This window comes from Anabrus simplex, chromosome 1 (genome assembly GCF_040414725.1).
Source record: "Anabrus simplex isolate iqAnaSimp1 chromosome 1, ASM4041472v1, whole genome shotgun sequence".
In the NCBI taxonomy this organism is placed as follows: Eukaryota; Metazoa; Arthropoda; class Insecta; order Orthoptera; family Tettigoniidae; genus Anabrus; species Anabrus simplex.
In genome coordinates this window covers 342,717,457-342,741,568 of record NC_090265.1, presented here as the reverse complement: position 1 = coordinate 342,741,568, position 24,112 = coordinate 342,717,457, and the positions used below count along the sequence as shown (strand labels likewise).

The following is a 24,112-nucleotide window of genomic DNA, read 5'->3' as shown; positions in this document are numbered from 1 at the left end:
ATTATGTGGTGAAATATGGTAGCTCTAATTTTTTAAATATAATTATATAATATAAAGCACACAGAGCAGCAAAATTCTGCCAACGAGATCACTTTGAAGCGGCGCTCTCGGCATTGTCCCACCTGATAACTGTTTGCAAGTTGTCTTTGAATGTTTGGCACCATGTTTTGTGCAGTCTACCCAGCTTCAGCCTACCTCCTGGTGGCCCCCATTGCATAGCATTCTTCGAGTATCAATTGCCTGGTAAGCAAAGAATATGGCTGGCTAGACGCAGTCATCGTTCCGTCATAATATGTTGTTTCCTGAAATTACACTACTATAAAATGTCATCGGTGAATCCGTTGTGCCAAATGAGACCCAAAATTTAGCGTAAGAGGTTCCGTGCGCTGTTATTTTACATGTTTCACTGCCGTTAGGCATGATGAGTATTATAAGTTACATTTCTTTACAATAAATACGCCAAGAAATCAGTACGATGCCTAAGAGATTCATAAATCAATGACACTTATTATAAAAATATGCAACTCCAAATAAATACAAAAAACAAAATTCCTCATGCCATTGTATTCAGGACAATTACAGAAATTATCACAATTATTGGTTAAAATTGTCTGTTGCGGACCATCAGGACAATGATGTTGAAGACTCCAGCAGTGTCTACTATAATTTGCCTGTCCCATCTGTTTTCACAGATTACCTTCATCACCCTTAAGTCTTGATGGAACCTCTCCTACAGTTCTTCACTCAAATTACCAAGATTTTCTGGAAATCTATGCTAGTGGTTATGGAGATAGTTTACCTTTACAATCATATCAACACCCTGATTTTTTTACATTCTGAGAGCATATTCTTGACAACTTTGAGAAGGATGTGCAAAAGGTTCAACATTGGTCATTCAGACTGAATTTCTGTGTACCAGCTCATAAAATGCACAAAATATCTTTGCAGTTGTATTTGTAAAGGGGTCTGTGTACCAGCTCATAAAATGCACAAAATATTATCTTTGCAGTTGTATTTGTAAAGGGGGGAGTCTTTATTCTGCACATTATTTTTATTATTATTAAATAAAGAAAATGGAATCTTGGTTCTGAGCAGTAAAATAATGATGACTGGTTGGATACCTTATGGCAGGCCTGGCTATTAGTTCTCACATCTTGCTGGAGCCAGAAGGAACCCTTGTTTCTGGTGTTCTGGTCTATGTCAGAGTGTTCCACCCTTATCTAAGAAGACGCAAACGCTGCCCTGGGGAAATTCTGCACGTGATTGGTCCCCTTGTTTCAGAAGGGTGTTGCGTGCAAACTGGGGGGGTTTATATACTAAGACGGGAGTTAGCGCCTCTCATTCTCACCTTGGTTCTTTGTCGAGACAGACGTGTCCGTTCCGAGCTCTCGGTCTACCCGGGGAGTTCCAACTTAGGTATCGGGATAATCTAAGCTTTATTTTAACATGTCTTAACCGTTCCTCTTGCGGGAATTTTAATAGAAAAAGCGCTTTTCAGCACTATGATGCATTTTTATTTGGGGGCATGCAACCTTCTCATGTAAATTGCAATATTAAAATCATGTTAATGTAATTTTCTTCGTTTGCTTGTTTCCGGTAGAATGGGACTAGCCCAATGCAATACCTATAGGGGAATGTTCATTTCCAAAATACGTTTGTAAATTGGATGTGCTGCCGTCTCAAGGTCTGCATCCATTATATGGAAGTAACTGCATGATCATATTTTTAGAATCCCCTTGATATCCGTTAGCTTATTTGTGTTTTCTAATTTGCTACAGTTTTATGTTTGTTTCTAAAATTTTAAATCCCTCCCATATCACTTTAAAATCTGATGGTGTTTATTTGGTGCATGGAACATCACTCGAGTTCTAATAATAATAATAATAATAATAATAATAATAATAATAAGATAATGCTTTACCTCCCACCAAATACTTTTTCGGTTTTCGGAGACGCCGAGGTGCCAGAATTTTGTCCTGCAGGAGTTCTTTTGCATGCCCGTAAATCTACCGACACGAGGCTGACATACCAATATAAATGGTACGTTATTGGACATTATAAATTTTCCAGCTAACTCATTCCTGGTTGCCAGCGTTTCGCCCCCGTGTGCTAGGCTGGGCTCATCAGTTGGTATCTGAGCATCTTCAAATACCACCGAACTTAGCCAGGATTGAACCTGCCATGTTGGGGTCAGAAGGCCAGCGCCTCAACCGTCTGAGCCACTCAACCCGGCTCACTCGGGTTCTGAGGACAGGACTACCAACCCTCACGTGCCTGTGAGCATGGATGTCAAGCCTTCAAAAGTTGATGTTGAAACATACATAGCTGAACTATATTAACAGACATTGACACAATCCTTTATGGCACTCGCAAAATGATTTGAAGATATTATGTTGTTAATCCAAAATCGTCACCTGCCTTATAAATAAGGTAACTATTGAGGTCTAAGATTATAAGATAATATTACATTAAGATACTACCCTTAAAACAATAATTGATGGCAGAAGTCCTGCACATATGCTGTGCTGTCAATGTCCATTGCATCACTAATAAGGGTGACTCGTATGCAACGGTCCCCCAAGACCAGCACACCTGCAGTGGGGGCCGTGTGGTGTGCAACAGTAAAGATGGGATTGAGGCACTTGCCACGAGGCCTCCAGACACGAACACGGCTGTCATCAGTGCACTAATAGAAGCTGGATTTCTCATTAAAAACAATCTGGTTCCGGTCTGTAGCAGTCTAGGTTTGTCATTAATGACACTATGATGGGTAGGTCAATAGCAGGACACACGATGGGTGCCGTGTGACTAAATTTCTGTCAGCCAAGCATGTGGGAACAGTTCCGGTAGATACCGGGGTATGTAACATTGGCATTACATGTGCCTGGATGGGTGATATTGTAACAGTTAGATTTGCTTGTGCGTGTTGGATCGGACCATTCTCTCTCCTGGTAAGCAATTGAGGGCATCCTGAATCCAGTTGCCAGGTGTGTGTGCACTAGCACATATACTGGTCCAACCATGCCCTAACAGTCTAGTCAGAACAGCGTAACTGGATAGCGATCCATTGATGTAGCCATGTGCCCCTTCTCAAACCATGATAACAAGCCGATATATCTTCAACTGCATTGTAGAGGCACGTCGAGTGGTTGACAAGCTTTCCACAAGTGGAAGCAGCATTCTACTACATATGAGTTGCCTCTGTAAGTCCTTACATAGTACATGGGTGACAGTACGTTCCAGGTATCTGATGGCAAGACCGTGAAAAATAACCACGTCACTATGTTAATCATTTGACTATCAATTTGAGGTGTAACTGCATGCTGAGTTTTACAGCAAAACAAAAACAACTCCTTGGTGAGCAATTTTTTTTTTTATTTTTATTACAATGAGTGTACATACACAGCCTGAGTGTCACATCCGTCACTATGGAATGGCTGATAAGGTAATCCCATTAACGCATTGAAAGTTATTTTAGTACACAGTTTTTGTAAGCAATACTCATTTTTGAAAATGTATTCTCTAGAGTTAAAAAGGCTATGGCAACTGTGTAAGTTACACGTTTCCAAACAGTACATAAGATGTGAAGCAAAAATATTTTAATCATCTTGTATTTAATTTTTTTTTGCAAGCTGCTTTACATTGCACCGACACAGATAGGTCTTATGGCGACGATGGGATAGGAAAGGGCTAGGAGTGGGAAGGAAGCGCCTGTGGCCTTAATTAGGGTATAGCCCCAGCATTTGCCTGGTGTGAAAATGGGAAACCACGGAAAACCATCTTCAGGGCTGCTGACAGTGGGGTCTTGTAAAGTAAGGAACACCAGAAAATAGCAACTTTGCTTTATTAAATATATAAATTTTAGCTTATTTTTATTGTTTGCACAGAGTTATCCAAAAAGAAGGAACAGATTTCAAACATTTATTTATTCCAAACTACAAAAGATAGAAGCAGGATTCCAGCGTGCCTGGTAAGAGAGAGTTCAAGTTTCACCTTTGTAAGGTTTCAATATGAGCACCATGTGTTGCAAAACAAATATCAAAACGGTGGCTCATTTCTTGCCACACGGATCAGGTGGTCTCTAGTTATCGAATTCACAGCTTCACCAATTTGATGTCGCAAACTTTCAAGAGTGTCACGCACAGGGCCGACTGCAGAAACAATGACTAGTTTTAAGCCTTAGACAACGTCAAGTTATGCACGGTCTTCCATTGCATAAACAATGTTCAACCGGTGGTTAACTAGACATCGTTTAAAGTTTCAATATTAGTTCAAAAATGGAGAGGGAAGTATCTTTCGTGCAACTCTTTGCTTGTTGCAACCAATAAAATTCGTCAGTGCGTGCGCCGAACGCTAGTCAGCTGTTGTCTTCCTACACATTACTCAAATATGGCTAAGCATGACTTGCCCACAGATAAGAATATAGCTTTCGGTGAAAATTAAATTTCATATCATTAACACTAAACAGACATGCCACCGTACGAGGAAGTGTACCTTTGATTATAGTGTTGTTACAGTAAGTGTAATCTACTCATAAATAGCTTCAGCGAAGGTAAGATGGAAATAGTACTGTGTAACCGAATGAGTTGTACGGGCCATATATAGTGTATAGATATAGCTTGCATTCTGGAGATCGGCAGCCCTGAAGATTGTTTTCTGTAGTTTCCCTATTTTTACACCAGGCAAATACTAGGGCTCTTCTTCCCCACTCGTCTTAACAATAATTACCACCATCACCACTACTTCCCTTTTCCTATCTCATAGTTGCTGAAAACATATCTGAATTAGCGCAACGATTATAAAAACCCCATATACAACCTACATTTTAGTAGTCACTATTATGTGCGCTTACTTTGCAGTAAATATAAGTGAATCCCTCCTGGTTGATGTATGTAGACAGCCCTCTGTCGATTGGGACAAGTAATTCCAACATGTAATTGAAGTGACCTCTATTTCCATGAAAATTATGCCATGTATAACAAAATATATTGGTTGCCAAGAATTGTAGTCAAGCAGACAGTTACCGGACTGTCCCTTTGCCAGTCTCAAGAAACAAGTCTCTTGAAAAGCGAAATCTTATTTTAAGCTGTACCTCCCCGTATATTTTGAATAAAATGCTGGGATTTTGCAGTGGACAACCCACGGAGAGGCCGTCGGACTAACCTTTCTTCCTGGGATAGTCTCAACATGATAATACAAATTACCTGTTTCATGGTAAATAACTTGTGATTCACTTCTCACATTTGAAGTTAAACAGGGTTCTTGGCAGTGTTTAAACATGGCCAGTCGAACACTGGTTTTAGACAGTGTCTAAGTGGTAAATAACGTCTCTGGAATATGGAAGCTATACTTAGACATTGTTTAACCTTTTCACTGCAGAGTTTTGATGACCAGCCGAGCCCTGTGGGTGGTGGGTTTTTTTTATTTTTAAGGAAGGAGCACTTTGACAGATACATATTTACTGATACTATTATTGGAATGCATATCATCCCCTTAGCCCTGCAGTCCAATACGGTGTCGGGGTTGAAGTGAGATTACATTCTGCACCATATTTTTACGACCGGATGCCCTTCCTGACGCAAACTTCAGTTGAGAAGATAATAAATATGAAATGAATGATGGTGAATGAAACTGGGTAAGGGTGGAAGGAATAGGCTGGGGTTTATCGATATGAACTGTTCCGGCATTTCCTTGGGAGTGCAAAAAAAAAAAAAAAAAACATTCTCAGGACATTGACGGTGGGGTTCGAACCCACTCGCCTGCCGAGTGCAGAGCTTGGCTCAGATTCCCAAAGGTGTTACGTAACAAAAATGAGCTTTGAAAATCTGATTGAGCCAAATTTAAGTAACAGCAGCAGAGAAGGACGTAACTTAACCAAATATTGGTTTTATAAAGTGGAGAAATGGAGAAAAAGTAAAGAGATTGTGGTTAGGTTATAGTGAAAGTAAGAAAGCTGTATATTGTGTTCCCTGCAGGCTGTTTTCACACTTAGCATCAAATCAAGTGCCTTCCTCAGCTAGGGAAAAAGGACTTGCTAATTGGAGAAAACTCATTCATCCAACCACAAACATTGCTTTTGTTCGTGGAAAGCTTTAGAATCATGTTTAGGAAAGGACATTGCTTTTGTTCGTGGAAAGCTATAGAATCATGTTTAGGAAAGGGAGGTATTGATGCAGAACTCCAAAACCAGATCCATCAAGAAGAGTCTCACTGGAAGGCGGTATTGTGCTGCATTATCGATGCTATTCTATTCCTAGCAAAGCAAGGAAGTCCATTCCGAGGAACTAAAGACTGTGATTTCAGCGACCCATCCAGTGTAAAGTTCTGGAACACAGTAGAACTTATATTGCATTACAATGTCCCTCTTCTACAACATATTGAGCGGCATAAGAAAAGGCAAATCTCGTATTTCTCACATAAAATACAAGAGGAGTTCCTTGAAACTATTGCCAATAACATAAGGCAAAAGATAATACAAGACATTTTGGATGCGAAATATTATTCCTTAATATTTGACTGCACTCCGGATATCAGCCACAGTGAACAAATTACTCAAGTAGTTTGTTATGTCAAAACAAATACATCGGAGGTAGAAGAAAGTTTTATTGATTTTTTCCCAGTTAGTGACAAAACAAGTGATGGTCTCAGCCAAGAAATCCTAAAAAAACTAGACAAAGATGGACAAAACATAGAGAACTGTAGAGGCCAATCCTACGACAATGGGACAAATATGGCCGGGAAGTATACAGGAGTTCAGTCCAGACTACTTCAGGAGAACGAGCTAGCATATTTTGTCCCATGTGCTGCTCACTCCCTCAATTTAGTTGGTGCTAATGCGCCCAGTGCTACTATTGAAGCTCAGAATTTTTTCGGAACTTTGAACAGTATGTATTCTTTTTCTGCGGCTTCAACTTCACGCTGGGAAGTTCTCCGAAAATGTGTGCCACTGACATTGAAACCTGAAAACAATACAAGATGGTCTGCAAGATTAGATGCGGTTGAAGCTGTGTATAAACATTACGGGGAAACTGCACAGGCTCTAGAGGATCTTAAAAACCACGATCTCTTAACACCTCAAACTAAGAGTGAGGCCAGGTCCCCTTTGAAAAATATTGGGAAACTTGAATTCATCGTTTTCACATTATTTTTTTTTGGGCATCCTTTGTTCAAAAAGATCAATCATGTCAATGAGTTTTTGCAAAGAAAAGATGTACGGTAACAGTAGATTTGGCTGCCCGGAATCTTCAAGGTCTTTTAACGCTCTCGAAGTCTTGCAGAGTGTTTGCTCCATCTGAGGCCATTACCGAGGGTAGTCCGGCTCCATGGCTAAGTGGTTAGCGCGCTGGCCTTTGATCACAGGGTTCCCGGGTTCGATTCCCGGCAGGGTTGGGAATTTTAACCATCATTGGTTAACTCCGCTGGCACGGGGGCTGGGTGTATGTGCTGTCTTCATTATCATTTCATCCTCATCACGATGCGCAGGTCGCCTACGGGCATCAAGTCGAAAGACCTGCACCTGGCGAGCCGAACATATCCTCGGACACTCCCGGCACTAAAAACCATACGCCATTTCATTTTTTACTGAGGGTAAATTCTTAGCAAGCATGAGTGATCTACATTCTGGGTTCTCAGAAAAAATACAAAGAAAAAAAAAATGTCTGATGAGCTGTGTGCCGATGAAGCTTCGACATGTACTGATAATGTGTACCATGTAGCTATGTTAGAGGTTATTGACCAGATGATTACAGAACTCAGTGACAGGTTTAAGGCTTTGGACAACATAAACAGCAAGTTTGGATTTTTGGATGGAGATCGAATTAAAGAAATGCAAACAAAAGATCTAAAAATGAAAACAGAAGAATTGGCAAATATCTTAACAATGAAGAATTTAAATTTGAAATAGAAAGTTTCAAGCACCACGCTTTATCAGTTGACGAAAAGTTAAAGGAAGCCACATCAAGAGAAATGTTAGGTCATATTTATAAAAATAAACTAGAGGAAGGCTACCCTCACATTACTACTGCACTGAGAATGTTTCTCACGTTGCCAGTTACAGTGTCATTTGAAGAACGAAGTTTTAACAAAATCAAAATCATCAAAAACAACATGAGAAGTACAATGGGACAGGAGAGACTCTCTAATCTAAGTGTAATATGAACTGAACTCAAACGAGCATCCCTTAACTTTCGCGACATCAGTACATTTGCAGCTAAGAAGGCTTGAAGAACTCAATTTTGAGGTACAATACATAACGAATTTTTGCCTAGTTACAATTAAGTTACACTACAAACAAACTATTTGTATTAGTCATGTACAAGTGTATTAATATAAGTGTTTTTCAAGTGTAATGTATGTATTAATATGTACAAGTGTATTAATATAAATAAAACTTCTTAATAGTATACATATGGTGGTAATTTCAACTGCCGGATCTAAAACAATAGCTTACAGAGGTATTATATTTTAGTGGTAGGGGGAGGGGGAGGGGGAGGGAGGGGGATCAGGGACGGCAAACTGACCGTTGCCCCCCCCCCCCCCCCGACAAATCTCCGAGTTCCGGCCCTGCATTCAGGTAACGTCAAACGTGCTGAGAGAAATGAGGCAGGGCACTATCTTGCATGAAGCTGAAGTCAACGGAATCATCTTTCATTTGAGGAAATAACCAGTATTGAAGCATGTCTAGATAGGTTAGTCCTGTCACAGTTTTCTCCATGAAGAAGAAAGGTTCATAAACTTTCTTTACAGATATAGCACAGAAGACGTTCACCTTCGGTGAATCTCTTCCATGTTCCATAACTGCCGTAGGATTTTCACTTGCCCAAATTCTAACGTTATGCCGATTAACTTTACCGGAAAGATGAAAAGTGCATTCATGTGAAAAAATTAATCGTTCACAAAAATTGTCTTTTTTCCATATCATCTAGCATGCTAATGCAAAACTCATACCTTTTGTTGTAGTCGTCTGGATGCAATTTCTGCAATAACTGCAGTTTGTACACCTTCAGGTGTAGACGGTGTTTCAGAACTCGCCATACCGTTGGTTGAGGAATGTAAAGTTCCTTGCTTCCTCGTGTTGTGGATTTCTTTGGGCACCTTACGTAAACTGCACAAATACGCTCAACATTTTCATTCGATGTGCGTGGACATCCCGTGCTTTTCCCTTTCCAAATTCAACCATCTTCTACAAACTTTCGATGCCACTGGTAATCTGCTTATGCCAAGGTAGTTGTTTATTAAACTAATGGCGAAAAGCATATTGAACTCCAACAATGGACTCTTAAGTTTTGCAAACTGCAGCACATAAAATGCTTTTTCCTGTTGTGTTGCCATATGTTTACATTCCAACTGACAAGCACCAGCTCACCACGTGCAATGCGGCTGGGCACGACGAGCACCAGTGCCAATGCAGCCGGGATTGGACCTTGCAACAGTGGTGCTTCTACATAACATGGATTGTTCAAATTTTAAACCTTTGTCTGTACAGGACTGTTGGAATTGTGGTTCTACCTTTTGTAGGTTGGAAGAACTACAGTAAATGTTTGAAATCTGTTAATTAAAAAAGGTTTTTAATAACCCTGTATTTATTGTTTACCAGTTGCCTAGATATGCATATTATCATGTTACTAGACAATTATTTGGATTCTGGATATAGTATTTCAAAATGTGTTAGATTACCTTGAACTTCAAATGAACTCTTGCTGCTGCCTACTGTACAACATAAGAACTCTTAATTGCACAATTACATAAAGAAATTTTAAAAATATTAAAAACGTTATTTATGTATTTTAAGTTACTAATGAAATCCGCTCAGTTATTGTCTTTGTTGCCCTCCGTTCATTCATTATAGCGCCACTCTAGTACCATGTAATAAATTTAATCATTATTCAACAATGACAGTTTACAATGGGATTTGAACAAACCATCTCCCAAATGCAAATTCGCAGTTACGCGACCCTAACCGCAAGGCCAAATTGCTCGGTACAGTATTTTTGTATCTGTCCCTCGGCACAGAACAAAGCAAAATGTGGCATTCACTGAAGTCTCAAACTCATTTGCGGCTATGACAGTATGAAAGCTGCGGAGGTATGGGTGGTGCTGAGTGATGACATTCAGAGCATGACTAGAGCGTCTGGATGTTATGAAAGGTGCTACTCATAGAGCCAGTCATGTCTAGCTATGTGAGGAAAGCAATGGCAAATTCACTCCTAATCATACGTAGTATACCTCATGGCATCGCCATCAGTTTTTGTGGTTTCCTTATAACTGTACAAATTTGGCAGTGCTATTTCAGGATCCATCCAGTCTCTGGGTTGGTGATTTGACAGACTAACCCTTGGATAAATGAAAATATATATTTTTGCACACATTTCTAGGCTCTTGTAATTAATTTTAAACAATTAAGAAGTGTAAAAACATTTGATTATGGATTACTTACTTGACGTCAGTATTTTCATTCTTATAGAAAATAGGAAAGAGTTTCCCTTCTTTCTTTTCCCCACTAGGGATGAGGGAGGAATCTGGAGCTTCTCTTGAATGTTCCAGGTCAACTCCATCGTCAAGGATTAGAGATGAGGTTGATACTGTAATGGAAATGATGCTTTGGTTAGGAGAACTTGGAAGTTTGTTTATCTCACTTTCACTTGGGGGACCAATTGGTTGATTATCTACAAGTTGCCTTGGAGCACTCTGTGGCTTTTCTTCCACGTCTTCATTATCAGCCATTGAAATTTCTTTGCACGGATGATCCTGGAGCTGGTTTTGGATTCCCTCCTCTACAGTTTCCTCAACTAAACTTTTCAATATAGACTGCACACTTTCCTTGACAGTCTCAGGAACAGGTTCAACAACCATGTCCTCAAACACATTTTCAGTATTCTTGGGTATGTCAGTTTTTTTTTGAAGCAATGGCTTCGCACATGGTTTTGACTTTATTTCAGAATTTTTGAGGCTGAATTTTCCATTGCTGACTTGAATTCTGTAAAGAAGAGAGATGAATTACTGAACTAGAATTTTTTTAAATCTACATAATTACATTTAATAAACTGCCTCTGTAATGTCCATGCTTTCAAATATTTCCAAACTGATTTTTGTGGACAAGTAACTATAATGTATATTGGAATAAACTGAGAATCTATGAAAGGCTTACTGACAGAGCAAACAGAACACAGATAATATGAAGTTAAAAGTAAGTTAAATTTACTTCTATATGAATCCTACAAAGGCAAATGTATTCATATTCTTTTGTAATGCTTTTACAGTATATAATAACAGGGGCATGTTCCACGAACAAACTTTGCAACTTTTCACTTCAGATTTTGTTCCACCATCACTTTTCAGATTTAGCTTGCAAAGTGAAAAGTTAGGAATCTTTTCACTTTTCAAGCCTGTTATGTTCCTACATTGGTACAGAAATGCGAAGTGCAAAGAAGTGAAGTGAATAGTTTTCATAAATCTTGCAAAGAGATTATTCCCTATTCATCTGTTAATTAACAAGTGTGTACACACGTTTCTCGACGTAGAATTTGGTTTAATGTTATGACAAGAGCTTTTGTTATCATCAAGTGAGGACAGTGATGAAGAATCCACAGCCGTCAGCAATTATTCAGTTGGAATTTGCAAACAGCATAGGTTGTTAATATGATAGTGCAAAGGAATAAATTTCTTAGTCTGTTGCCATGTTTTTAATTAAGTTATTTTCAACGAGCAATTTGAGCCAAAGTTAATTATAGTGTAATACAAGAGTCTTCAGCATAAACTGTACAAAGTTATAACTTTAGTAACTTACTAGCAGATGTACCCGTGCTTCGCTACGGAATTCTACACTGTATACAGAAATGTAGGTTAGGTAGAGTACACGTGTGCATGACTGTATTAAATTGCACAGCTCTTAACGATACCCTGGAAACGCGATAGAGAAATCACCAAACGACTTTTTTCATATGAAGACTTCTTTACGGAAGTTTCACTGTAATGGTAGGCCCGCCTGCCTACCATCAGTCACAATCAGGTTGGGGAATTGTATTATAATGGCAGACACTCACTCTCCACCTGCCTTTTTACATCCTCAGAAAGACTGTCTTAGTGGTTTTCCCAACTGAAATGAACACAGGTCATTACAATAACGTCAGTAGGAATGGCGCGAGTAAAAGCAGTATCACATGAAATTCTCTATAAAATGAAAAACCACACATTTTCTCACTTTTAACGAACAGTACTATGCTATAAGCAAATTATCACAAAATAATTTATTCTATCGTACCACTTATTCAATACATGCCACATGCTACGTGGGTGAAATTTACATTATACTATGTACACTTCTTAGGAACATGTTTCACCCCTTGTTAACGGCATCATCAGCCTGAAGGTAACCTTAAGGTCAAAAGTCAGAATCATTAACTAATCATACAAGAAATACACTGAAAATATGTTACACTTTAAAATCATCTTAAGTTAACACGCACATCCTCAGAAAGACTGTCTTAGCGGTTTGTTAACTTAATATGATTTTAAAGTGACAGAGATCGCCCTCTGATTCATATCGTTGCTGTTTCTACTAATTATGTTGCAGAACTATCAATTAAAAAGTCATGATAAACAGATATGGCTAGCTATGTGTGATTCTGCTGATAGAGTTTGTGAAATTGCAGACCTCTCCAAGTTTATTTAAATATTAGCAAACAATGCTGGCTGCTCGGATGTAGATGATAGTGATGTTGAAATTATTACTGCTTGTTCTGCAGATATTGATGACTGTGGTGGTGAATTGGAAAACAAAAGAGGCGTTTCAACAGACGAAGTGAGCGTCACATGTTAACAACTCAAGCCGAACTGATGGTGGTGGAACTCCTGAGCAATCATGCTGCGCTCAAGTGTCACACAAAATTGATGATGCATGTTCTTTAAAGGGGCCTAACATCTAAGGTCATCGGCCCTCACACAGAACTGATATAAGAGAAACTTAAGAACAGTATTACAGTAAACAAAAGTGAGTACAGTATTGAGTTTAAGTGTTCTTTGAGTTATAACAGAGGTTTGTATACATTATGTAATTTGTATCCAATTATTAGTTTATAGGTTATCCAGATTTTCATTAATCCACATCGCCTCCAATCCAATCTAGCCTGGATAAATGAGGTTCCTGTGTACTTTCAAGTAAGCACTTAAAATAGGAAATGATGACAAAAATATTATAATTATACTCACTTTACATTTTCTACAAAAGATACTGTTGCCTTTCTGTTGATGGCCAGAGTACGATTTGTCTTAAAGAATTTCTTTGAGGGATCTGTAGGAGGACTTTGTTCCCGCTTCTCAATAGGAACAGAAATCTTGTGAGGTGTCTCCACTGGTGCAGTTTGAGTCATGCCATCTAACTGTTCAACATCCATGGTATGTTCAGGTGGTTTCATAACATCAATTACTTTTTTGGCCAAATACTCCTCTACTCGATCCCGTGGTGTAATTTTTGGTAGCTTTATGGCTTCCACATGCTTTAATTTTGGACGTTTAATTCTATGATAAACACCAGAATTAATTTCACCAGCTTTACGACGTTTCAGGAAACGGTTACCAGATCCTCGTTGGCTGTAATTTGTTTTCATAGACATCCCACTAGGTGAACGAGGTCTCTTTTTTGCAGCAGGAATTGTAGGTGGAACTCTAGCAGGTGGTTTATTAGAAAACAAGGATGTTCTTGCTTTAGGGAATGATTTATAGAAAGTTCTCTTAGAAATTGTAACAGGTTCAGATTTGTTACTCAGCTCAAAGATAGGTTTATTATTTGTTTTCAGTTCAGAAGCAGTATCACTTCTCTTCTGATAATCTTTAAGAGGTGTAAAAATAGCTTTACGAACTGACGAAGTGTCAGGAGTCTCCAAAATTCTATGTCCAGGTGTCTCATTTTCTTTAACTAAACAACTGAAAGGTGAAATTAATACTTTAGTCTGGATATCTTTTTCAGGAGTTTCATCAACCAGGTCTGATTTCAAGGTACTCTGTTCTAAATCTTCAGATATCTCATCATTGTCAGCAAGCTTTGGAGATTTTTGAACTCTGCGAGTTTTGTCAAATTTTAATGGTGTAGTAAAGTTCCTCAGCTGCCATGTGTCATGTCGTGATCTTAGGGCTCTGTCACCGTTAATTGACCTCAAAGGAGATGGAGTGCCAGTCAGAGGAGAAGACCACTTGGGGGAGGCCACAGGAGAGCTATAGCGATCTGGAGAACTGGAAAGTGGAGACATATGTCCAATAGAATCATCACTCTCATTTTCCTTGTCATTTGATGGAAACAAAGTACGTTTACTGGCAGAATTTGTGAGAACAAGGTAAGAGGTGGCATCCATCTTCCCTAGAAACCAACAGTCTCTTCAAAGCAAACTTCCCTGGAAAAATAAACAAGAAATAAATATTAACAATACACAATGCAAATAGGTATCATTACTTGGGAGGTTTCACATGAACATTACTAGAATAGAATAAAATAAGCATGGTTGCTTATTTTCTAGAGCTGGAGAAATAAAAAGGTTTCAAAAGTAGAAAATATCCCAGCAGAAAAACAATGTGAAAGCACAGAAGAAAATTATCCTTATGAGAGGTTATTCAATGACTAGCTTTATGGAACTATCAACAAAACACTGGCATATTTGAGCATCTTTTCACCTTCTTGGCTGATTATTCTCTATTTTATGACCGTTACATACAAATAAGTTATCAGTATATGAGGCATATAGTTGCCAACAAGACCAAGTCCATCTTTCGCACGTTCTGATGTTTTGACTTCCATGGATTCCTCTTTACAAGATGAATACGAGAACGAAAGTGAGTTTCAAATCCGACCAGATCACATTCAAAATTACAGTAAAGAATGACGTTTCATGTCAAAGTCGACCAAGTCCCTGTTAACCCGCACGAGCCAATAACCCTGCGCTATCCAGTCACGTGGTGTCTTCGGTAAAATGGCTGACTGAAGTTTGTTCGAGTCACATGTGGTGGTTTTGTTTGCGTGTATTTTTATAAACATTTTATAAATAACTAGCAATTGTACCCGTGCTTCGCTACGGTATTTCAGACTGTATACGGATATCGAAGTAAATTACTGTACATGAAGTGAATAATAATTTTTAAATTGCGTGTAAATTGGCGTTATCCGAGAAAAAGCATAGGGAGGTCCGCAGACGATGTTTCCAATGTAAAGTGCGAGTTGCGGAGTGGTGATGATAACGACAGGTGCACTTGTCTACCACAATTCATTATGTTTTAGAAACGCTGAATAGGATGAAATTTGTGTAAGATTTTCACACAGTGAATTACTTTTCAGATACTTATGCAACAGCTTCAAACATAGAATTTAGCTCACATATGGTTACTGTGTGGGCCAATATTCGTGTAGAATTTGATGATCCCATCTTTCTTATAAGTGAATCAAACCAATTATATGTGTACAAAGTGCAAAATTTAGGTAAATCCAGAAATAGAGAAACATTTAATGTATAATGGATAGAGATCCGACAAAATGTCATAGGACCGAAGTTGTAGATCACTCCAAATTGAACGCAGATTGTGCCATCCGTTTTGTGATACGACTTACTGTTTAGCCACGAAATACATCGAAAGGAAGGACTGCACCGTCATTAAAATTGCCTCCATATTTCGATATTTTTCGGGGGTAAAAAATAAAAATTTTAAACATCTCGTAAATTTTCCGTCTGTTACATGCTAAAAGCTACAATTTTGCAAAACTTCAATTTTCTAACTCGTCTGAGAGATTGTGCTGTGATCTTGATATGGGAGAGTGGGTTAAAAATCAGGACTTCAGGAAACTTTTAAGCCCATGAAACCTGTAGGTTCTGCATAAATATCACCGACTGTGTTCTTATGCGGGTTTGAAACTCCCAGCATGTACCCCTCAGAGAATTATCAGAATTTGAGATTTTTCTATGGATCCTTGAAGTCATCAGCTTGTCTGGTACCAAGTTTTACATTTCTAAGATGCCTAGAATGGTCTCACTAATTCATGTCCGTTTTCATTTTTATGCCTTAATTTATATATACAGTATATATAGATCGCGCCAAACAGACTTCCATTTATTAGTGTGGATTATACTTCACCCGCTTCCCTAGTGGTTCTAGGGGAGTCTTACTTCCACAGTACATTTTCCAGGTAGTAAGTTATACTTGCAAGTCATACTGGAACACACACATCCATTACCTCGGTCATTTCTGACAATTTATTTTTTCACCCTTTCTCACCCCCTATGCCAAAGGGGGCTGAAGATATACTTTAAAAATCCGGAGTGTTACTATTCATCCCAGCGACCCGGAAAACTATGGAATCGGCAGTATATTCGATTATTATTATATCTCACTCCACCCTCCCCCAGCCTAAAGGGGACTAAACTTTTGAGTTTTAAAATATCGGAATGTTACTATTCATCTCAGCGACCCCGAAAAGTACGGATTCGACACTACTTTCGGTGATTAGTATATCTCAGTCCCCTTGCCCCCCCCCCTGCCCCTAAGGGTTCCTGGGGTGTTTTACCCCCATGTAGTTGCCTCCTGATACTAAAAATTCGGAGTGTCACTATTCATCTCAGCGATCTCGAAAACTATGTATTCGACACTATTTTCTATTATTTCTATATATCACTCTCCCATCGCTCCCCACCACGAAGGGGGCTGAACTTGGACTTTTAAAAATTCCGGAGTGTCACTGTTCATCTCAGCGACCCCGAAAAGTATGGATTCGACGCTATTTTCGATGATTTTTATATCTCAGCCCCCTCGCCCCCCTGCCCCTAAGGCTTCCTGGGCTGTCTTACCCCCACGTGGTTTGTCTCCTGATACTAAAAATCCGGAGTGTACAATTCACCCCGACGACCCCGAAAACTATGTATTCGACACTATTTTCGTTTAATTTTATATATCACTCCCCCTCGCCCCCACCCTAAAGGGGGTTGAACTTGAACTTTAAAAAAAATTGGAGTGTCACTATGCATCTCAGCGACCCCAAAAAGTATGGATTCGACACTATTTTCGTTAATTTGTTTATCTGACCCCCTAAGGGTTCCTGGGCTGTCTTACCCCCAACGTCGTTTGTCTCCTGATACTAAAAATCCAGAGTATACAATTCACCTCGGCGACCCCCGAAAACTATGTATCCGACATTATTTTCGTTTAATTTGATATATCACCCCCCCCTCGTCCCCCATACGAAAGGGAGCTGAACTTTGACTTTTGAAAAATCGGGAGTGTCACTGTTCATCTCAGTGACCCCGAAAGCTGTGGATTCGGCACATTTTTCGATTATTTTTATATCTTGCACCCCTGGCCCCCCACCCCTAAGGGAGCTACGGATGGCTTACCCCCACAGTGCTTGTGTCCAGATAGTAAGTCATAAGTGTACCAAGTTTGGATGAAATTGCTCCAGTGGTTTAGGAGATGTTTCATTTACACACACACATACATGCATACATCCATTTTTATATATAGTAAGAAGAAGATTATGCTTGCTTTATTATTACATGGAGAAATTTTATTTTGAACACTGCAGAGATCTAAACTTAAACTGTATATCCGAAGGAATTATTCGAATCCGAGGAATGAATATTACTTCGCTCGCGGCATGCCCAAACATGAGAATAGCTTCAATAATGTTAGTCATCAGTTTCAGAGTCGTGTTCATTGCAGAGGGCAGGATTCTTATTCTTAAGAAGGATAACTGGTGCCACAATCGTCCGCTCTAAGATGTTCGAGGGTACTCCAGGTGACTCCAAGTCTTTCGAAGCTCTGCCGTGTAGTCGATAGACTTGTAAATGTGTAGAACATCGGGTAATTCTTATAAAAGTTGCTTGTTGAAAGAAATGATTGGCATGATATATGATAGCAAGAATGAAGAGGATGAAACCCGGCGCCGGCACATATGCCACTCCTCTAGAATAGCTCAAGACTTAACGTCCCGATCCGACGGACGAATCATCATCAACACCGTCATATGCCCTCACACCATATAAGACCAAAAACAGCTTCCTACGTCCTGGACGTAAAATGGCTCCTTGAATATTGTGTTCTCTACCTATCTCTATGTACGTTGCCTAGCGACAGCGACTCTATGCATTTAATCTTGGTGACAGCACGTTGGATTGTCATATCCCAATGCACGTTTTCCGATGGTTTTTCATTCATAACTCACCAACGAAAGCGAAAATGAAAATTCCGGCTTCGAGGTGCATTCGGACCCCTTACCATCTACCTATGTTCAAAATTTCAGATGTCTACGTGCTGTAGATTTTGCTGGGCATCGCGCACAGACAGACAGACAGACAGACAGACAAACACTTCCTTTTATAATTATATAAAATTGGTCATTGTTAATAGTATTCATATTTGATGTGCAATAAAATAGAGGAAATAAACAAACTCCATGCCAGAAAGCGGCAACGTGATCCTTCCACTTGAAAGCGCACGAGGGAAAAACAGCTGAGATAAGTACAATCAACAACATAGATAGTGGTGATTCAATCAACGCTCGGTGATGTATTTCAAAGGCACGATGGTATTGAAGAGGTGTAATATGAAGAATATACATTGAAGTAACTATATGAATCCACATATTTGCAAAATATACACTATTTAAATGTTAATTAGCCTCTACATTGGTTACAATGTTGGGTAATTTTACACAAACATAATGTTTAAAATAATAATCTTTAAAGATTTTTCACTAAATCTTATATCATTTTTAATCATATTTGTTCCAAATAAAGATGAACACAGTTGGAAAATAGGCCTAATCTAGATTTATTTTTTCCTTACGTATTCCGCAACGTCTTTACCACATTACCCAACCTGTAATCACAGAGGAACAAAAAAGTGTAGGCTACTGAAAATGAAAGATATAAAAGTGAGTTTATTCTAAGGTACTATCGCATAAGCATACCCAAAAGATGGCAAAGCAGAAATAATGCATATTAGGCCAAATTTTCTAATCTAAGTTCCAAAGATAGCCAAGTCCTCTTAGGTAAGTTCCAAAGATAGCCAAGTCCTCTTAGGTAAGTTTCAAAGACAGCCAAGTCCTCTTAGGTAAGTTTCAAAGACAGCCAAGTCCTCTTAGGTAAGTTTCAAAGATAGCCAAGTCCTCTTAGGTAAGTTTCAAAAATGGCCAAGTCCTCTTAGGTAAGTTTCAAAAATGGCCAAGTCATCTTAGGTAAGTTTCAAAAATGGCCAAGTCCCTTAGTTTCAAACATGGTCAAGTCCAAATTTTAAATACATTTTTCAATTCATGGAATATATTTAGACTTTAAACATGGTATGGTAATGAATTAGAAGTATCTGTTAAGCAACAAAGAATAAGGTGTCTGAATAAATATGAATGAATATCCTAAACGAGTTTTTGCTTCTCCTGAAAAACAAAAAACAGCTCAACGGACTTGGCCACTTCTGAAACTATACGCCTCATATTGTTCTGCAAATTGGTCAATTACAGCAGAAAGAAATACACAATATCCTGCAAATGTCAGACCAGATATCGGCATTAATTGTTTTCGTAACAAGCGAATAACTAAGCAATTTGGTCACGTAGGTGTCAGCTTGCATTCAGGACACAGTGGTTTCAAACCCCTCTGTCTACAGCCCTGAAGATGGTTTTCTATGGTTTCCCATTTTTACACCTTAATCAAGGCCATGGTCGATTCCTTCCCACTCCTAGCCCTTTCCTGGTCCATCATTGCCTATTGGTGTCGGTGACGTTAGCCATTATTTGAATGTGCATGTGCGAATTACAGCTGTGAGATTGTTACAACACCGTCAACTTTCAGCTTCCTCCAATTTTTTGTAAACTAAACTGATAATTTTAAAATTGTAAAAAATATGATCCATTACTTGGCTTACAAAATTAAGTGGGGATGTGAAGAAACAGTGAAAAGTCAACTTCTATGCAGTCCAAACGTGTTTATGGGATTTTAACAATGTTGTGTATATATATATATATATATATATATATATAAAAGAGTTTTGTCTGTACATTGCTCAGAATTTGAAAAGAATGGTATTTCTGTATCGGTCATATCCACAGTAACAAGGAAATGAACTTTTTACTTTTCCGTAATTTCTGTCTGTATGTATGTATGTACATGCATCACTAGAAAACACCTAACGAGAATTTAATGAAAATCGGTAATAAAGTCGGGGAACAAGCCGCTACAATCTAAGTCATAAATAATTTTATTCACGCTGATAGAAATGGTAGTTTAGGGGAAGGTCTAAAATTTAATTTTCAAATATTTATGTTATTAGTGGTCCTATCTTAATAAAAATTGGTATGCAATGTCGGGGAATAAGTCGCTACAATTTAGGCTATAAATAATTTTATTCACGCTGAGTGAAGTGGTAGTTTAAGGGAAGGCCTAGAATTTTATTCTTAAATATTTACGCCATTAGTGCTCCTAACCCATTGAAAACTGGTATACAAAGTATGAGAATGAGCCACAACAACCTAGGCTGTAAATCATTTTATTCACGCTGAATATTAGTGGTCGTATCGATAAATACTACATAACCAAAGTTATAAAGAATTAAATTTCCGACCATTTATGTCTTATACATTTTTACCGTACCAGCTATGATAACACAGATATTCATGAATTTGTATTTTTGTTGCTAAGTCCATAATGACGCTGAGCCACAAGATAATGGGTTAACAGAATTTAATGAAAATCGGTATATAGAGTCGGGGAATAACAAACTACAGTCTAAGATACAAAAAATTTTGTTCACCCTGGATGAAATTGTAGTTTAGGGGAAGGCGCCTAAAATTTAATTTGTAAATACCTACAGTATGTATTTGGTCCTATCGAAAAGTACTAGGCCTACATAACAAAAGTTATAGAGAATACAACTTCCGATCATTTATGTTTTATTCAGTTTTACAGTACCGACTATGATGAGTGGTATTTCAGAGTCTGAAGAAAACTAAATACAATATAATTATTAAATTAATGTAATAATGGTCCACCTTTCAATACTACAATATGTAATATACTAAATTACATTAATTAATTAGGGACTAGTTTCGGCCGGGGCTGGCCATCTTCAGCCTTAATGTAAAACATATAATAACTAAACAAATGTACATGCACACAATTGCCATAAAACAAATATATACAAATTGAAATTTAAAAAATGGGATGAAATTATGATTAAATTTGAAAATAAACTCTGTTCTAACTTCTTGAGTATGCTCACCACTGAGAATATTTCAAGTATTCATTTATACACAGAACATCTAATCATTAATAATTCAATAGTAAATGGGAACTGGTAAAAGTTGATCCCATAGTTCATCACCAAATCTATTTGAGCGGTGTTAGTCATATGCAAGTCATTGGACACCGCTGTAAGTAACCATTAGCTGACGGAGAAATGTTAGATGTTGTATCATCATCAATCAAGGTAACAAAATGAGATGCTCTCATGGTGCTTGTTAAATCATGCTGAAATGTTGTTGGACATTGTCAGGATGGCACATGAAGATGTGGTTAACACAGATACACGGTGTCTGGTATAAAATTTGCAATTCATTGCGGTACCCATGAAGTTAACCTGAATAAATGAGATAAAATTAAATTAATGAATTGAATGAGAGCATAGATAGCATAGGTTATATGAGAATTACCTCAAGCTGTACAGCTGTTTTATGTACTCTCTATACCGATTTTCATTAAATTCTCTTCACCCATTTTCTCGTGGCTCGGCGTTGATACGGACTTAGCAACAAAAATACAAATTCATTAATATCTCCGTTATCATAGCCGGTACGGTAAAAATGTGTAAGAAATAAATGATCAGAAATTTAATTCTATATAACTTTAATTATGTAATATTTATCGATAGGACCACTAATAATATAAATATTTGATAATTAAATTTCAGGCCTTTTCCTAAACTACCATTTCACTCAGCGTGAAGAAAATAATTTATAGCCTAGATTGTAGTGGTTCTTCCCCCGACATCACATACCGATTTTGATTAAATTCTCTTCAGCCGGTTTCTCGTGATGCGTGTACATACATACATATAGACAGACAGAAATTATGGAAAAGTAAAAAGTGCTGTGGACATGACCGATACAGAAATACCATTCTTTTCAAATTCTGAGCAATGTACAGACAAAACTCATTTTATATATATATATATAGATGTTTGCAAAATTAATAACTGGTTTGACAGAAGGCAGTTTGGGTTTAGGAAAGGTTATTCCACTGAAGCTCAACTTGTAGGATTCCAGCAAGATATAGCAGATATCTTGGATTCAGGAGGTCAAATGGACTGCATAGTAATTGACCTTTCTAAAGCATTTGACAGGGTGGATCATGGGAGACTACTGGCAAAAAATGAGTGCAATTGGACGAGACAAAAGAGGTGACTGAATGGGTTGCTATATTTCCAGAAAATAAATCTCAGAGAATTAGAGTAGGCGAAGCTTTATCTGACCCTGTAATAATTAAAAGGGGAATTCCTCAAGACAGTATTATTGGACCTTTATATTTTCTTATATCAATGATATGAATAAAGAAGTTGAATCAGAGATAAGGCTTTTTGCAGATGTTATTCTGTACAGAGTGGAGATGGACAGCAAGCAATGGTATGATAAACGGGGTTTAAAGTCAGGTTGTGAGCTTCACAAATAGGAAAAGTCCTCGCAGTTTTAATTACTGCGTTGATGGGGTGAAAATTCCTTATGGGGATCACTGTAAGTACCTAGGTGTTAATATAAGGAAAGATCCTCATTGAGGTAATCAAACAAATGAGATTGTAAATAAAGGGTACAGATCTCTGCTCAAGGTTATGAGGGTGTTTAGGGGTTGTAGTAAGCATGAAACAAAGGGCATATAAGTCTCTGGTACGACCCCAACTAGAGTATGATTCCAGTGTGTATGGGACCCTAACCAGGATTACTTGATTCAAGAACTGGAAAAAATCCAAAGAAAAGCAGCTTGATTTGTTCAGGGTTATTTCCGACCAAAGAATAGCATAACAAAAATGTTGCAGTTTGGGCTGGGAAGACTTGAGAGAAAGAAGATGAGCTGCTCGACCAAGTGGTATGTGATATAGGCTCCGTGCGTATAGCAATGTGCTGCTACGTGTAGATATTATGAGAACTACTCAGAGGCAGGTTGATGTTCATCAACAGTTGATCTTAAGAAGTTGGAGTACGTGTGTTTACATGTATTTATTCAATTCTTTTATAGTGTTATCTTTGCATTAATATTTTAAAAATGTCAAAACGTTCCGGAAATATTATGCCCTGTGTTGTTGGCTGCAATAATAGATACTGCAATACAGGACAAAGTGTGAAATTTTATAGTTTTCCATCACCTCCTCACGAAATAGATTTGAAAAGACAGTGGACCTTAACAGTAAATCGCAAGACGTAATTGGGGATTTACATTTTTTAATTAATACTAAATTACACTGTACAAAACCTATATTAACCATGAATTTTACAAAAAGGTTATGAGCTACAACCAAATAATTATGCTATACTTGCAAAGTAAGCTCCATACACCTTATTTTTAAAGCACACACATCGTACAGATATATTACACAATAGTTTTAATGAAAGCCAGGATAATAATAATAATAATAATAATAATAATAATAATAATAATAATAATAATAATAATAATAATAATAATAATAATAATAATAAAAATAAATACCTTAATACTGAGCAAAGTGTAAAATTTTGTAGTTTTCCTAAGCAGTGGATAAATATATTTACAGAAATAGGCCTACATGGCAAGAAATAGGAACACTGCCTCAAAAGCCTACAGAAATATTTTACAAATGTGTAATTATATATAAACATTAAATAAAGGAGCATTACAGTATTTTAAATACCGGTAGTCCTATCAAAGTAATATTATGAAACCAGACAGTCACAAAATAACTTGAATTCATTACAACAGAAATTCAAGTAAGTATATAGATAAAACAAATTTTACAATGTGTGTTCAAATAATAATTGCATATAGGCCTACAGATTGCTCAAACTTTATTACCACATGTACACAATTCATTTTATAGAGCAGATGGTACTTTGTGGACACCTTCA

The 24,112-nt window shown here is 37.8% G+C and overlaps 1 protein-coding gene across 2 annotated transcripts in view; it reads right to left on the bottom strand.

Annotated features, from left to right (window-relative positions):
* Nucleotides 1-24,112, bottom strand: part of eco (Establishment of cohesion) — a 169,160-nt gene that overhangs the window by 123,927 nt on the left and 21,121 nt on the right. For both annotated transcript variants that reach the window (XM_067142544.2, XM_067142552.2), the window contains exons 2-3: nt 13,207-14,384; nt 10,436-10,975 (exon numbers count right to left, since the gene is read on the bottom strand). In XM_067142544.2, the coding sequence (XP_066998645.2) occupies nt 10,436-10,975; nt 13,207-14,345 (1,679 nt within the window). In that variant the 5' untranslated portion in view covers nt 14,346-14,384. The remainder of the gene's footprint in view (nt 1-10,435; nt 10,976-13,206; nt 14,385-24,112) is intronic.